The sequence below is a fragment of the Paroedura picta genome, unplaced genomic scaffold, assembly GCF_049243985.1.
Source record: "Paroedura picta isolate Pp20150507F unplaced genomic scaffold, Ppicta_v3.0 Ppicta_v3_sca21, whole genome shotgun sequence".
Lineage (NCBI taxonomy): Eukaryota > Metazoa > Chordata > Lepidosauria > Squamata > Gekkonidae > Paroedura > Paroedura picta.
In genome coordinates, this window is record NW_027518618.1 from 943,648 (window position 1) to 961,085 (window position 17,438).

General features: G+C 51.3%; 1 protein-coding gene across 1 annotated transcript; it reads left to right on the forward strand.

Moving 5' to 3' along the window:
- Positions 1-889: 889 nt before the first annotated feature.
- Positions 890-16,691, forward strand: SIX5 (SIX homeobox 5). The gene is made up of 3 exons (XM_077318437.1): positions 890-1,753; positions 10,986-12,256; positions 13,413-16,691. The coding sequence occupies exons 1-3, from the start codon at positions 912-914 to the stop codon at positions 14,030-14,032; spliced, it is 2,733 nt and encodes a 910-aa protein (XP_077174552.1). The 5' UTR covers positions 890-911; the 3' UTR covers positions 14,033-16,691.
- The last annotated feature ends 747 nt before the right edge of the window (positions 16,692-17,438 follow it).

Consider the following 17,438-nt stretch of genomic DNA (forward strand, 5'->3'; position numbering starts at 1 on the left):
TTGAGTCCAGAGGCAACCTCCCCCCCCCCCCCCCAAGCTGCTCGCCCAGCCGCAACCCATGAAAGGGTTGTTCGACCCCCCAGGCTGAGAAGCCCTGGTTTAAAGTGAAACTGACCAATCGCATGCCCTGGTGGGAAGATTGAGTCTGGGGCTTTTGGGGTTGGTTGTGGGTTTTCTTTGGATCACTTTTGACTCTTGTACTATGATGCTGTTGTCCCAATAAGGAGTTGAAATGAACTCCTGGATTCCTCCAACCGAGGGACCTAACAGAGCACCCCATTACAGAGCACCCCTATCTAACCTTCGTGGAGATAGGGAGAGAGGGCACTTTCCTGGCCGTTTTATTACGCTGTGTGTAAACTTACTCCTGCACTTTGCCTCATTACTTTGAACCCATGACTTGCATTCCGGGGCTTGGCGCCTGAGGAAGAGCGGGAGCCCACGAAAGCTCACCCCTTCGCTAAACGTTGCTTGGCCTTCAAGGGGCCTGCCCGGACTCCGTGCTTGTTCTGCTGCTACTTCGGACCAGAGAGTTCACTTTTGCAAGAGGCCTTCTTACTGTGCACGGGAGGGAGAAAGGGCGCGGGGGGGGGTGCCCAGGGGTCCCCCCCCCCGCCAGGAGAGAGAGGGAAGGAAGGCTGGCCGAGCGAAAGGGGCGGCGCCGGGAGGGAAAAGGAGGCGGGGCGTAGGGAGGGGAGGGGAAGGGAAAAGTTAGCGGGGGGAGGGGGGAGGGCCGAGGGGAGGGAAGGGAAGGGAGGGAAGGGGCTTGGGAGCCGCAGCCCGCGGGGGCGCGGGGGCCGGGCGCGAGGCTCGTGCGCTCTAGGATGGGGGAAGGGGCCGGCGGCCCAGGAGGGGGAGGAGACCCGCGCGGCTAGGGGAGCGGGGGGGGGAAGGGGGAATCGGGCCCGAAGATGGCCTCCTTCCCTGCGGAGCCCGCCGAGGCGCCCGGGCGGGGAGAGGCCGAGGCGGAGGCAGCGGCGGAGGCGGCCGGGGGCGAGGCGCGCAAACTTGTGCAAACTTTGGCGCCCGCCCCTTCGGGCCAGGCTCCTCCCGGCGGCGGCGGCGGGGGCGGCGAGGGGGCGGCGGGGGCGTCTCCGGGCAGCCCCCCGGGGTCTCCGCCGCCGCCGCGCTTCTCGGCCGAGCAGGTCTCGTGCGTGTGCGAGGCGCTGGTGCAGGCGGGCGACCCGGGCCGGCTGGGCCGCTTCGTGGGCTCGCTGGCGGCGGGCGAGGCGCGGCGCTTGGAGGCGCAGGCGGGCGCGGCGGGCGAGAGCCTGGCCAAGGCGCGGGCGCTGCTGGCCTTCGCGCGCGGGGACTTCGGCGAGCTGTACCGCCTGGTGCAGAGCCGGCCCTTCGGCGCGCCCCACCACGCCTTCCTGCAGGACCTCTACCTGCGCGCGCGCTACCGCGAGGCCGAGGCTGCCCGGGGCCGGCCGCTGGGCGCCGTGGACAAGTACCGCCTGCGCAAGAAGTTCCCGCTGCCCGGCACCATCTGGGACGGCGAGGAGACCGTCTACTGCTTCAAGCGCCGCTCGCGGGCCGCCCTGCGCGACTCCTACGGCCGCAGCCGCTACCCGAGCCCCGAGCAGAAGCGCCGCCTGGCCCGCGACACCGGCCTCTCGCTCACGCAGGTCAGCAACTGGTTCAAGAACCGGCGCCAGAGGGACCGCAGCAGCGGCGGCGGAGCAGCGGCAGCAGCAGCAGGAGCGGCGGCGGGCAACGGCGGCGGGGGCACGCCCAGCACGCCCAGCAAGAGGTGAGGCGGGGAGGGGGCAGGAAAGCCCCCGGCAGAAGCTCCCTGGGCCAGAGCCTCGGCTGGGTGCGCAGAAGGTGCCGGGTCCAATCAAGGATCAGTCCTCAGCCCTGAGAAAGACCTGGAGGGGGAGCTGCTGCCGGTCTGAGCGGGCAATGCTGACGTTGAGGGACCTGGCCTGTCCACTTCAACTGCCCTAGCACATTGGCACTGATGTCTAGTGTCCTGCTCCTATAGTGTCCATCAGTGTTGTCTGCTCTGGCTGGCAGCCACTCTCTCCAGGGGTGGTCTGCCTCTGGATGCCAGTGAGATGGTGGTGGGGCGTTGGCGTCCTCTGCCAAGCAGATCTTCCTTCAGGAAGCTGCCATCTACTGAATCAGACCCTTGGTCCCTCAAAGTTAGCATTTCTACTCAGACTGGCAGCTGCTTTCAAGTGTGCCAGGTTATTTCTCAGCTCTTACCACCTGCTGCTGTTGAGAGGAGCCTGGGACCTTGTGCAGGTCAAGGAGATGCTCTGCCACTGAGCCAAAGAATACACACAGGAAGGTGGCCTTACATTAGGCAGACCTGCAAGGTCAGTATCACCAGCTCAGACTGGCAGCAGCGCTCCAGGGTCTCGGGCAGAGAAAAGTCTTTCACATTGACTGCTGCCTGGTCTTGTTAGCTGGAGATGCTGGGGATTGAACCTGGGACCTTCTGCATGCCAAGCAGATGATCTACCACTGTGCCACATCTCCTTAGCACGTTTCCCCCATCATTCCACCGCACCCTCTAGTGACCTTTGTGGAGGGAATTTGAGTGGTTGACATTCCTACCACTGCACCACTAGCACCTCCTCTCTCTCAGGGCTCTGCTTGCCAGCCTTTTAGGGGCTTTCAGTCGACCGCTGCAGATTCAGTACAGCCCTTGCGGATGTGCCCATCCAAATTCACACGTTTAAAATCAGAAGGTTGGGCACCTGTAGCTTGAGGCCCTGGACCCACCTAAATTTGTTAGGGGTCTCCTCAAGCTCATCAGGTAGGTATAGCCAGTCTGCGAGGAGGGCTCATACTTATGCGCACTCTGTAGAAACCCTAAATCAGGGGTAGTCAAACCGCGGCCCTCCAGATGTCCATGGACTACAATTCCCAGGAGCCCCTGCCAGCGAATGCTGGCAGGGGCTCATGGGAATTGTGGTCCATGGACATCTGGAGGGCTGCAGTTTGACTACCCCTGCCCTAGATGAAGCTTTTTCAACCAGGGGTTCATGAAACTCTGGGGTTTCTTGGTGGCTCTGGAAGGGTTTCCTGAATGGTGGTAATTAATTAATTTATATAAATACATTACACATTAAATACACATTAGATATATATGCATATGTTAAATATTTAGCAGGTGATATAACCATATATGGACACGTTGAAACAAAAATGGCCTGGAGGAGCCCTTGATGAATGTGTCCACAGCTGTCCTTCCCAACCAAATTCTGCACGATTGGACCACCTCTGGGGTTTCTCAAAGCCTGAAGAACATTTCAAGGGGTTCTCAACAGTAAAAAAGTTGAGAAAGGCTGCCCTAGATTTAGGGGGTATAGCTGTCACTTGATTGAACTTCAATGTTCCCAGGGCAGGGCTTGGGGGGAGCGTGGAATTTATTGATTTTATTTATTAAACAATCTATTCCCCACTTTTCCTCGTGGTTCAAGGAGGCTGGTGATCATAGTTGGAAATGTTTTCAGTTGCTGTGTAGGGTAACAGCGTCTTCCCAAGTTCTAGGGAAAGTCTAGAGCTGGGGAGCAAAGGGAAATTCCTGAATTCTAGGCAGTTCAGTGCAAGGGCTTTCCAGAAGAGATTTTTCAAGGCTTCTGGGTCTCTGAACCAGGGTTGGCCAAACTGACTCTTCAGACGTCCACGGACTATAATTCCCATGAGCCCTTTCCAGCACATGCTGGCCACAGCACATGAAGAGCCACAGTTTGGCCACCCCTGACATCATGCTCGAGAGGTCAAGTTACGAAGTTGATGGCGAGACCTCAGATTTTGCCCTCTTGCCCCAAACAGGACAAATCAGTAAGTTCCCTTCCCACAAGTGTAAATCTGAATCACGCAGAGGATCCTGATATTTAGGGAGTGTCTTTTGAAAGATTTCTGAATTCTGCATCCTCAGCGAAAGGTTTATTCTACAGCACTGAAGGAAGGCTGAGGTGGGTAGCATCAGAACAAAGGTTGAGTCCAGGGTCACTTTTAAGACAGATACAGTTGAATTCTGGGCATAAGGTGTCGTGTGCTCATGCATTTCACCCCACACAATGATAGTTAAGAAAGTCTCCTTTCGGAGTATCTGAAGGAGTGTGCATGCACACAAAGTTTATACCCAGAATTACACTCGGCACGTGGAAGACAGCCAAAGCGTTCTTCATCTGCTCTTAAAACGTCCAGTGCCGACCCATACAACAGATGGCAGGCCTTCATTCATAAAGCTACCATGAGACAGCCAAAGCGTTCTTCATCTGCTCTTAAAACGTCCAGTGCCGACCCATACAACAGATGGCAGGCCTTCATTCATAAAGCTACCATGAGTCGGAAACGACTTGTCAGAACCTAACAACAAACCAACTCATGGCATTTGTATATCACTTTCAATGCTTTCTGGACAACAACCCTGCAAAGCTGGCCAGCTACTATTAACCTGTACACTACAACATGAAGTCAGAGGGGCTTGTGTGAAGACCACCTTGGGAGGTCGTAGCGGAAAGGAGGGGAGAACTGTGAAATTCCCAGATTGTAGTTCGACCACTGTGCCATGCCGTAATAAGAGAACTTGGACGAATCAAGGTGATGTCCCTAAGGAGAGCTGAGCTTGAGACTTGGCAAAATGTTGCTGTCTTTCCTGAGCCTCTGCTCCCTCCTGTTTTACTGACCTTCACAAACAAATGAATTTTGTTTCTGCCCAATCCACAGGGGGTCACTAAGGAAGGAATTAGAGACCCTGTGTACTTGATGACTTAGGAGGAAGATGCACCTATAAGAATACAAAAGAAGTACATGATCCTGGAAAGGGGGGGGGATTCCTCCCAGCTACATGCCCTGGAGGCAAAAGGTCTTGTTTTGCTAGCCTGCTCTCCCTCCTTTGGCAAACAAAAAGGAGAAACCACTTAACTTCCAGAGAGTTTCAGCTCATTCCGCTCTTAAGGGGTGTGGGGGAGAGAATTGGAGCAGGCTTATCCAGATGTTGCTGCAGCTGGGTTCCCCCCCCTTGCCCCCCAAATCCTAGCATATTTCTCTGTTCCAGGACAGCTGCGCTGTGCAGCAACGTGGAATGGGGGGGCCCCAACTCTTCCCCTTTGTTGTGAAATGTGAATCCCGGCTGGGTCTGAACTTCCTCCGGCTTCCTCCCTCTCTCCCTCTGTGTGTGTGCGCGTGCGCACACACAAACACACCCACCCACACTGCCTTAAGAATGCCAAATGCTTCCTTGGCCGCTTAGTTGGAGTGCTTTGGAGTGCAGGTAGAGCAGATTGTGTCATAACAATTCCCAGCCCTTGGAAAACGCAGTTAATTCAAGCAGAAATGTCCTAGCACAGGCTTAACCATCATGTGTTAGTTCTTTTAAGGCAAGATATTAGATGCATGTGCACCTATGAGTCCTTGCTTGTCATCTGAAGTGGTATAGCCCAGATACAGTTAAGCTACCTCCTTGAGATCAAGTCTTTAATTGGGAGTTTTTTAGTCACCACAGATATAGAATAAGAGTTGTTTTTATACCCTGCTTTTCACTGCCCAAAAGAGTCTCAAAGTGGATGACAATCACCTTCCCTTCCTCTCCCCACAACAGACACCCTGTGAGGGAGGTGAGGCTGAGAGAGCTCTGACATTACTGCTCTGTGAGAATAGCTCTATCAGGACTGTGACTAGCCCAAGTTTACCCAGCCGGCTGGATGGGGAGGAGTACGGGATTTAACCCGGCTCACGAGACTAGAAGCCACTGCTCTTAACTACAGCCCCACTCTGTCTCTCTTCCAGCAACTGGCAATATATATATATATATTTAAAAACATGGCTTTTCTTACATTCACCACCACCTTGAATTGGATCCAGAAACCAATTGACAGCCTGTGCAGCGGCCACAAAATTGGAATAGTATGAGTTGACCATGATGCACCACTGGCATTTCCCAAAGGATTTTCAAGGGTTGCCTTACCTGTGTAAAGCAGATTTACCTTATTTATAGTCTGCCTTTATCACAGGGCCTCCAGGCGGATTACAATACAATGCACTCAACAGGACGGGACATTTCAGCAAATGATGCATTGGGATCTGGAACCAGCCAGAAATTTTAAAAGAGAGAATCAAAGCATAGTGGATCCCATAACGTAACCCATAAAACCACCAGGCCAGACACAGGACTTGGATGAGATGCTCCTAGACCAGATTATGATATAGTGGTCATGGGAGATTTCAATGACCCAGATATCTTTTGGAAGACCAGCTTGGCTAAAAATGAAAAGACCAATAAATTCTTGACTTGTCTTGCTGACAACTTTAGTTCAGCAGTGGAATAGGCTGCCTAAGGAGGTGGTGAGCTCCCCCTCACTGGCAGTCTTCAAGCAAAGGTTGGATACACACTTTTCTTGGATGCTTTAGGATGCTTTGGGCTAATCCTGCTTTGAGCAGGGGGTTGGACTAGATGGCCTGTATGGCCCCTTCCAACTCTCTATTCTATGATTTCCCAGAAAGTGGAAGGGGCAACCAGGGGGCCTGGTATTTTAGACTTGATTCTCAACAATAGGGAAGAACTGGTTGATGAGGTAAAAGTTCTGGGTGAGCTTGGTAGTCGTGACCATGTGATTTTGGACTGTATGATCTTGGGGAAGAGAAAAGCTGCACATAGTCCTACCTACAGGCTGGACTTCAGGAGAACAAATTTTAACAAACTTAGTTATGTTGGGTAGAATCCCATGGTCAAGAAAACTTAAGGAGATGGAAGTCCAAGAAGTCTGGGAGTTTCTCAGAAGTGAAATGCTGAAGGCAAAATCACAGACAATTCCCCTGAGAAGGAAAACTGGGAGGAACCTAAAGAAACCGGGATGGCTCCATAAACGACTTTCAAAAGACTCATTTAGGAAAAGGAAGGAGGACCTTATAACCAAGGAGTAATATAAACAAATAACCAAGGCTTGTAGGGAAAGTGCTAGCTTAGGCTAGCAAGAAATGCTAAAAACAACAAGAAAAGGTTCTTTAGTTATATTCAAAGTAACGTAAGAATAGGGACATGGCAGGACCATTGTAGGGACCAGAAAGTGACATTGTAACAGGTCATGAAGAGAGGGCTGAATTGCTCAGTTCCTACTTCTCTTTAGTCTTCTCTTGCGAGGGGAATCGTGCTCAACATGGCAAAATCATTTCATGTGATGAGGGATGGGAGTTGTGGTCTAGGATCACTGTAGGGGGTAGTCCATAAACACCTAGTTTCTTTAAATGAAACCAAATTCCCTGAGCCAGATGAATTGCATTCAAGGGTACTAAAAGAACGTGGAGATGTAGTTTCTGAGCCTCTGTCCATTATTTTTGACAGTTATTGGAGAACAGGTGCCAGAAAATTGGAGGCAGGAAAATGTCCCCATCTGCAAACCATCAACTTGATGTCTATAGCTGGTAGGATTTTAGAACAAATTATCAAACAGTCAGCCCTTGAGCAGCTAGAGCAGATGGCTGTAATTTCTAAGAGTCATCATAGATACAAATGGGTCGCCGTGTTGGTCTGAAGTAGCACAATAAAATCAGAGTCCAGTAGCACCTTTAAGACCAACAAAGATTTATTCAGGGCGTGAGCTGTCGAGGAGTGTCTGATGAAGAGTGCTTGCACTCGAAAGCTCACGCCCTGAATAAATCTTTGTTGGTCTTAAAGGTGCTACTGGACTCTGATTTAAGAGTCATCGTCCTTGAGCAGCTAGAGTGGATGGATGTAATTACTAAGGGTCAGCATGGCTTTCTCAAGAACAAGTCATGTCAGACTAATCTTATGTCTTTTTTGAGAAAGTTACTACCTTGCTAGGAATGCTGTGGACATTGTTTACCTTGATTTCAGTAAGGTTTTTGATAAGGTTCCTCATGTTATTATTGGCAGATTGGTAAAATGCAGTATGGATCCTATTACTATTAGGTGGATCGAGAACAGGTTGACAAGGGTGCTTGTAAACGGTTCCTCATCTTCTTGGAAAGGAGTGATGAGTGGAGTGCCTCACGGATCTGTCCTGGGCCCTGTGTGGTTCAATATATTTATAAATGATTTGGATAAAGGAATAGAAGCAAAAGAAGACAGAATCAGAATATAAGATGATCTTGACAGACTGGAAAATTGGGCTAAATTGAATAATTAATAAATAAATAAATAAATAATGTGAAGTTCTCCATTTAGGTAGGAAAAATCAAATACATCACTATAGGATGGGTGAGATTTGGCAGTAGGATCTGGGGGTCTCAGTAAACCAGACACTGAACATGAGTCAGCAGTGTGACTCGATGGCTAAAAAGGCAAATGGGATTTTGGGTTGTATTAAAAGAAGTACAGTGTCCAGATCATGCAAGGTGATGTTACCGCTTTACTCCGCTCTGGTTAGACCTCACTTGGAATATTGTGTTCAATTTTGGGCACCACAACTGAAGAAAGATGGAGAGAAACTGGAGTCCAGGGGAGGGCTACGAAGATGGTGAGGGGTTTGGAGACCAAATCGTATGAGGAAAGGTTGAGGAAGCTTGGTCTGTTTAACCTGGAGAGAAGATGACTAAGAGGGGATATGATAACCATCTTTAAATACCTGAAGGGCTGTCATACAGAAGATGGAGCTGAGTTGTTTTCTCTTGCCTCAGAGAGTCGAACCAGAACCAATAGGTTGAAATTAATTCAAAAGAATTTTCAGCTAAACATCCAGGAGGAGTTCTCTTTCTTTGGACGTTTTTAAACAGAGGCGAGATAGTCATCTGACAGAAATGCTGATTTTATGAACTTAGGCAGATTGTGAGTGGGAGGGCAGGTAGTTGTGAGTTCCTGCACTTTGCAGGGACTTGGACTAGATGACCCTGGAGATCCCTTCCAACTCTAGGATTCTATGGTGCAAAAATTACACAATCGGATCCTACCGTATATACTCGTATATAAGGCGATCTGTATATAAGCCCAGGCACCTAATTTCACCACAAAACCTGGGCAAACTTATTGACTCGCATATAAGCCGAGGGTGGGAAATGTTCCATCATTACAGGTTCTCCCACCTAGCCTCCCCTCCAACAAATACAGAAAAGTCAAGAGGATGAATAGCTGCTGGCTTTTGTACCCCACTTTTCACTAACCAAAGGAGTCTCAAAGCGGCTTACAATTGCCTTCCCTTCTTCTCTTGATGCCAGACACCCTGAGAGAGCTCTGACAGAACTGCTTTGTGAGAACAGCTCTGGCAGGAGAACCAAACAGTGCCCCCTAGGCCAGCAAACCAGAGCAGAACAACAGTATCCGAAGTTTGCAACCTACTACAACAGCTACCAAACAGAGAATGGACAACTCTAACTACAACTGCAGTGCTCCCCCCAGAACAAAACACTGATATGAAGAACTGTATAAAACTGAACACTGAAAGAACTGTAAAAATCAACTTTTAAAACAAACACAAGTCAGAGCAAGGTCAGCTTGCAGTACACATTTGCAAAAGGCAATGCAAAGATTGGCTGGCTGGAGAAGGCTTTGATTTCAATCGTATAAGCCGAGGAGGGCTTATAAAGGTGCTGAAAAACTAGGTTTAAGAGCCTCTTGTGGCGCAGAGTGGTAAGGCAGCTGACATGCAGTCTGAAAGCTCTGCCCATGAGGCTGGGAGTTCGATCCCAGCAGCCGGCTCAGGGTTGACTCAGCCTTCCATCCTTCCAAGGTCAGTAAAATGAGTACCCAGCTTGCTGGGGGGTAAACGGTAATGACTGGGGAAGGCACTGGCAAACCACCCCGTATTGAGTCTGCCATGAAAACGCTGGAGGGCGTCACCCCAAGGGTCAGACATGACTCGGTGCTTGCACAGGGGATACCTTTACATTTACCCGAGGATTATGTCCTGATTCTATAGCTCGAGTGTGGCCACGTTTTTTCATCTTGCACCACTTCTTTGGCTTGCATGATGCTCTGACCAGAGTCCGTTTAGATCGTCTCTGACCCCCGTGTTCTTTGCCATCCTGGTTTCCTTTGTCCACTGACCAATCCTAGCATAATTCCTCTCTCCATTGAGTTGGATCTCATGATACGGCCAAAGCAAGTGAGCCGGAGTTTGGTGCCTTTGCCTTCCAGTGAAATGTCAGCCTTTATACGCTCTAGTATTTATTTCCTTGCTGGTGACTTTTGCTTTTTTATTTGCATCTGTGCAAAACAGGGCAGCCAGCATGCTCCCTGCTCAGAATCTGAAAACTATCAGATCTTACAGATTTCCCCCTTCTTGTGCTTTGCAGAACAAACGTTTCCAACCATGAAAGACATTTAGGTACACGATGGTTCTGCCGAGTCCTGACCCTTACTTTGCACCAGGTGCTCTTCTTGCGGGCCCCCTGACCCTCGAGCAGACCCTGTCAGGGGGGAATTCCTGCCCCCTGAGGCCCCGCCATCGCTCCACTAATTAAAAGCTTCATTTTTGCAGCATTCCGTAGCTTGCCTGTTATGTCAGAACAGATTAAATGAGACTTTGGGATCTTGTTTGGCTGGGAACACGCGAAGCAGAGAGGGCCTGTTTGGAGAGAAGAGCAAACTGTGGTTTGCTGGAAAAAATGTAAAGGAGTTTGCTGGTTTGTATAACAACAAAGCTTGTCTGAAAACTTCAGTAAGGTGTGGGTGAAACAAGTTGTACTCTGGTATCACTCACAGGAAGACACCAGCTTCCTGCTACCGTGGCAGGAGAAATTTTCCCTTGGGTGTGCCTGCTGTTTTTAAGAGAGCCACCTGGGTGGCCTTGGACCAGTCGCTGTTCTCTCAGAGCTCTCTCAGCCCCACCTACATCACAGGGGGGAGAGGGAGGGACGGCCATTGGAAGCTGCTTTGAGGCTCCTTCAGGTAGAGAAGAGCAGACTATAAAACCCCACTCTTTTTCAACATCTGTTCATGAGCTAAAAGGCCTGCAAAGGTTTACTAACCCAAATGAAACGTTCCCCGTCCCGACTCCTCCTTCATTTCTGCAGGCGGCTCAGCCTTTCCCGCTCCTCCTTCAGAATTCTTTGCCCTTCCTCTCTTGCAGCGAATCCGACGGGAATCCCAGCACGGAGGATGAGTCCAGCCGTGGCCTGGAGGAAACGGAAGCAGCCCCGGCTGTGCCTGAAGGGATTCCTGCCTCCAGCAGCCTCTTCCTGCCCACCCCCTGCTCCAGTGCCTCTTCCATCCTCTTGAATGGCAACTTCATCACGGCCAGCTCCCCGACCATGCTTCTCAACGGAGGATCGGTGATCCAGACCCCCAGCGGAGGCGTGATCCTGAACGGGCTGGCTCTCGGGGACAACCAAACCATTACCCTTAGCCCCGTGGCAGCCCCCAGCCCACCCGTCCTCCTGAATGGCTCTGCCACCATGCTGAGTGGCAAAACGTCAGTGGCCAGCAGCCCAGAGGCCTCCAAGGCTCCACAGGAGTCCCTTCCCTCAGCTGCCGTCATCCTCAGCCCCGCGGCTCTTCCAGGGGAGGTGAAGTCCGAAGCGGCCGAGGCGCTGGCCTTTGGCGTGGAAATGAAGTCAGAGGATGGGCCCGTGGCTGCCCCACCTCTTCTGTCTCTCTCAGATGCCTCCACGCTCCTGTCCAGTCACAAAGCCACCATATTGACCGCCGTTCCCATGTCCCAAGTTGTCCCATCAAATGAAGACACCCCTGCGGGGGCTCAGCTGCCCCTGGGGGCTCAGCCAGCCTCGACACCCAGCCCCCAGATGGTTCCTCTTGCTAAACTAATCCCCAGCACTCAGGCCCTGCCCAGCCCCCCGGTGGCGGTGGCAGCAGCTGACGGGCAGCTTGGTTTGCCGACACCTCCTCCCCCCATGGCGGCAACACCCCTCCTTTCTATTCCGGGCTCCTCTCCAGCCCAGGCTACGGTCCTCCATGTTCCTGCCCCCGCTCTGCTCCCCCTCGCCCAGGTTTCCCCTCCCTCCCAGGTCGTGCCTCTGTCCCAGCCTGTTTCAGGCTCCCAAGTGCTTTCCCCGTCTCAAATGGTGCCCGTGTCCCCCACACAGATCTACACCGTCCCCCAGGGGGCCTCCGCCCCTCAGCTCGTCTCCCTCCCCCAAGTGGGCCAGGGATCCCAGATTATTTCTCTCCCCCAAGTGGTGCCCACTTCACAAGTTGTGACACTGCAGCAGGGCATGGGCAGCCCAATCCAGATCCTGACCACCTCTGCCCCCCTCAAAGTGGGGGCCGTGGCAGGGGCACCCCAGGCACCGACCTCATGTGGAAACCTCGGCCACAGTAACGTGCATCTCATCAACACCAACGTCAGCATGACAGCACTTCAGCTTCCAGCCACGACGGCAGGTAACCACGGTGGGCAGAGGAGGGTCGGGGAAGGTTGGCAGGAAGGGAAGATGTAGGAAAGGGATTTCTTGGGATTGCGGCACTAAACCAAGAACTCTAAAAGCACTGGGGGAGAAAAAGGGAGGTCTAGTTGCCTTCTCAGATAATTGGTTGGAGTTTTAGGTAGGCAAAGCAAAATCCAAAAGCTAGAGATTAGGACCAGCCAAAACTGAGTGTCATTATCAGTTTCAGTTCAGTGGCTGCTCTAACCTCTCTGCTGCTAAATTGCTAATCTTGTAACTGAAAATCTTGTAAAGTGTTACCAGACTCTGTCTGAAAACTCAAACCTAGTCTCTAAGGGGCTGCTAACCATTCAAAACACATACCCCAAAAACAAAGCTGTTGAATGCTCATGCCCTGAACATCATCTCCTCCGGGGAGGGTGGTATATAAATCCTTATCCATTGTTCCTCTATATATTTGTGAAACAGCCTAGGGGGTGGGATGAGACTGGCTGTCCAAGTTAGGATAGGGCCAATCAGGGTGCAGCCAGCTTTGTCCTGATTGTCCTGCCCCTGCAGCTCCCGCCCTCAGCCCTCTTTGCTCTCAGACGCCTCAGTGCCTGGAGTCAGCAGCAGGTAAGGGGAGAGGGCCTGGGCAAAAGGTCATGGTGGAGGCCTTGCTAATGAGGGCCTCTTAGCCTGCTAGGCTGGGTCTGCTGACGAGGGCATCCTGGCCTGCTGACTGCCTGCTATGGAGCTCTATCCCGCCCCTGCTAATGAGCTGCCCAGCCCCCGCCCACCCCACTTGATCTGGCTGCAAGCTGCAGCCCAAAGCCACCTTAAGCTGCCTGGCCAGTGGAGGGGGCCCTTTCAAGGCCCGTTCTTAGGAACGGGCTTTGAAGCTAGTGTAATAAATAAGAAATCTTGATCTCAAAGGAGCTAAGGGGTTCAAATTTGGATGTAGAATGTTCTAGATCAGGCCGCCGGCATTGCCTGCTGAAAGACTATAAGGGGACTGAGCCCTTATTGGTTAAAAGTTGGTGGGGACAGGTGGAGGCTAAAGAAGGGTGTTTGGTGGGTGGCCAGGGAGTTATTGGAAGCCAGATTTCTGGGCTGCTTTCCTTGCCTGAGGTACAGGTTGTTTTCTTCCCTTGTGCTCTCTCCCTCCACCCCAGGGAACATCCTCTTGACGAATCCAGTTACAGGCAGCGGCACCATTGTTACTGGCATGGCTCTGCAGCAGGGCAAACTCATCCTGACGGCCACCTTTCCCGCAAGCATGTTGATGGCACCCATCCTGTCAGGCTCCGCAGCCCCTTCTCTGGCCCTGCCCATCAAGCAGGAAGCGGCCACCACCCCTCCGGCGGCTCTGGAAGACAACGAAGCCAGCAACATGCTACTTCCTGGGATCAGCCCCATCCTGCCTTCTGCCATCCCCTCTCTTTCAGCCTCGGACAGCCCCGGGCCACCAGACTTGGCGTTCAGCACAGACTCTGGCCAGACCAGCCTCCTTTCAAGCTTCTCTCAGCCCAGCAGTCTGACAATGTCCCATCAGCAGGTGGTCTGGTCCAGCCCGGTCAGCATGGACCTCCAAGGGCCCACCTCCGAGGGGCTGTTTGAGATGGACAAGGGTCCCATGGAGGAGCAGGGGGGTCTGCTTCGGCTCCCAGATGGGGAGGGCCTCTTGCTGGATGCCTCTGGCAGTGACCCCATGGATCCAGAATCCCTCGACTCTGACGAGAAGGTACTGACCCAGCTGCAGTCAGTTCAGGTGGAAGAGCCTCTGGACTTGTGAAAACGGGCAGACTCGAGCAAAGTCAGTTGCCCCCAGGCTTCACCTGTGGAACTGCTTCCTTACTCTGAATCCTGCACTCTCACTCCTGCCGGTGCCCAGACTGGCTGCTGATTTGGGAATGACAGAAGTGCCTTGATAAGAAAAAAACCTTTCCTAGATGCTTTCCTCCTCCCTCCCTTCTTTTTAGGACAGTGAAGGCATCGTTTTGTAGGGGGGACAAACACTACACTACAGCACAAGGGATGCAGGGGAAATGGCCTCCCACGCACCCAACAACACACAACAGCTTGTCTGAATGACACCTTGCAGCTGCCGTTAAAGCACTGCTTCTAATTTGATCGCCATTAAAGTGCTGCTTCCAGTTTTGCTGGGAGTCTCGGGATAACGAAGGTGCTTCTTCCCCCAAGGAGAAGGGCGCCCTTCCTTCATTCCCTGCTCAGCCTCTGTGGCTATTAGAAATTTTCCGTTTTGTGATGCATCACGCAAGATTAGGGATCTTGTGTTAACCATTGCAGTGTGCACGTGTGGGAGAGAAGCATGTATTAGAAGGAGAATTGTCCTTTTCCCCTCAAATATGGTGCTAGGGATGGGGGGCTCAGTTGCTGGGCTGATGCCCGGATCCCACTTCAGAGGGGAAGGGAGAATCTTTTCATCCTTGCTGAGCTTGGGGCATGGGCGGACTTGCAGTGCAGTCCGCAAGCATTGTGTGCGCCTCCGCTGGGCGTGCCTTGTAAATTGGCACTAAAAAACTGATACAGTCCTGAAATAGGGAACAGGTGTGTTTAATTCCTTCAGGGTAGAAATTGCTGACTAAATTCCTACCTCCTTTGTCTATCTAGGCCAGGGTAGAAGAGTGGCCAAACTAGGGTAAATGAAGAAGCGAAGAAGAAGAGCTGATGCTTTATACCCCACTTTTCAGAGCCTGGAGGAATTCCAAAGCAGCTTACAAAAGCCTTTCCCTTCCACTCCCCCACAACAGACATCCTATGACGTAGGTGAGGCTGAGAGAGCTCTGAAAGAACTGGGCTCTGAAAGCTCTGAAAGAACTGGGACTGGCCTAAGGTCACTCAGTTGGCTGCACGCAGAGGAATGGGGAATCAAACCCAGTTCTCCAGATAGAGGCCACCTCTCTTAACCACTCTCTTAACCATGGCTCTGAGCAAAGGAAAGCCATAGCAAGTCACCTCTGCAAAAAACTTCAATAGACACAGTGCAGAAGTGTGTTAATATAGGGTAAACTTACCATTAAAAGGTACAGACAAAATTGACTTTAGCTGCAGGTTTTCAATTTCTGAAGGCAGGATAAAGTGAACTCTAAGCGAATTGATGCCTATATTTGGAGTTGAGAGAAGGAATCATACATATATTGGGAGGGAGTGTTGCTTTATGATCTATATATTTCAGGGTACTGGATGTGACTAGAGTTGTGTGTGGCGGCGTGGAACAGCCGATTCAGATGCCACTGCGCACAACCTTAGATGTGACTGTATTATTGCCCCTTCAAAATAGGACTGCAAAGTTGAGTTCATCCTGAATAAGTTTATCTCGAGGCCAGTGTTTCCTCTAAAACCTACGGATAATAAATTCCACAAGTGGCCTGATGTAAAAAAAAAGAGAGAGAGAGAGAGAGAGAAACATATATATATATTTAATCTATTTTTAGAAGAAAGCATTTAAAACCCACTTCTTCCCCCAATCGTTTCTGTAACTCAGTGACAGCTCTTTAATCCCCTTTTATATTTAATGTTCTTTTTATCACGAAGATAAAAAAAATGAAAGTTTTTATATTAAAAAAAAAAGAATGTGTATTAATGTTTGCCCGCCCCACATCCAAATGGATTGTTGAGGGAACTTGGGTAATGAATGAGGTTGACGTGGGTGTCGTTAGGGCTTTGGTGTGGGGGCTGAACATGCCAATTCCGTCCCAGTTTGTGGTATAAACTTGGTTCTTTTCCTTAAACGAAACAAGTCTGCTAGGAAGGCCCTGCAGCCAGTGTGTCCTGGTCAGACTTCTTGAATCGACTCCTTTCACCACTGAGCATGTGAATCTGCCTTGCACTGAATCTTAACCAGTGGTCCATCAGAGTCCGTACGGTCTGCTCAGAGTAGCAGTGGCTCTTCAGGGATTCAGGCAGAGGTCTTTCACATTCCCTACTATCTGATTCTTAACTGGAGGTGCCAGGCAATGAACCTGGGACCTTCTGCTCTAGCACTGAGCAGCCCCTTCCTTATTCTCTCCCAAAAGGATGTTTGGGGCACCTCAGGATCCACGGGGCATCCTATTCAGAGAAGTCCGGTGGGTGAAGGAGTTAGCAGCCGGGAGTTCTCCCCACTCAGCCACTTGGCCTGTTTCCTTATAACGAAAGCGGAATCCACCACATTTTGATGTCCGCGTAGATAGAGATTGCTTCACAGATGGCAACAGATGGGCCAGCACTTCCTTCCCACCACTGTCTTCTCCCTGATGGGATCCAGACGGAGGGGCCGGAGTGCTCTCCGTCTTCCAACCAGGTACTACAACCGTCACGCCTTTCTCCACAGCTTACGAGGAACAATCATTTCTACAAGATATTTTTATATCTTTTTTCGTTTTTAATGTGTATTTGTGACTTTTATATATATATATTTTATATATATTATATATATATTTTATCCTAAAGCATTGTACATGTGTGTATTCAGTGTTTTCTTATCGTACCAAGCGGTGCTGGAAACTGAGAACATGTGGAGGAAAAGAGGAGGGCAACCAAACTTTTTGGGGAGGGTGGTGGAACAGGTTTAATAACAGATTCAAGGGCTGCTGTTTCCTAATCTATAAAAACAAGATAGTGACACTCTGTTATTTTACTTTTGCAGCACTAATGTAGAAGCTGGTAAAATAGAAAGCTCTGCTGAATGAGACATGCGGCCCATCTAGTCCAGGGGTAGTCAAACTGTAGCCCTCCAGATGTCCATGGACTACAATTCCCAGGAGCCCCTGCCAGCATTCGCTGGCAGGGGCTCCTGGGAATTGTAGTCCATGGACATCTGGAGGGCCGCAGTTTGACTACCCCTGATCTAGTCCATCTAGTCCAGTATCCTGTCTCAACAATCAATGCAGGCGGGACCCGCCAGCCCAATCTCAGGAGCAGGAGGGGGGGAAACCAAGCTGACGATGGCTGCTGGGTCATGGGGGTCCATCTAATCCAGCCTCCCGTCTCACGCAGGGGCCAGCCAGTTCCTCTGGAGGAACAACAACAGGGCTGAGAGGCTGAGGCCTTCCTAAGGACATCAGGAGGGCCCTGCTGGGTCAGGCCAGGGAGGGCCCATCTCATCTAGCATCCTGTCTCACCCAGGGGCCAGCCAGTTCCTCTGGAGGGCCAACAGCAGGGCCTACAGGCTGCCACCTTCGCATGATGTCGCCACC

Coding starts and splice junctions, on each gene's coding strand:
- SIX5 (XM_077318437.1), top strand. CDS start 912: ATGGCCTCCTTCCCTGCGGAGCCCGCCGAGGCGCCCGGGCGGGGAGAG. Junction 1,754..10,985: donor CCCAGCACGCCCAGCAAGAG/GTGAGGCGGGGA, acceptor CCTCTCTTGCAG/CGAATCCGACGGGAATCCCA. Junction 12,257..13,412: donor GCTTCCAGCCACGACGGCAG/GTAACCACGGTG, acceptor CCTCCACCCCAG/GGAACATCCTCTTGACGAAT.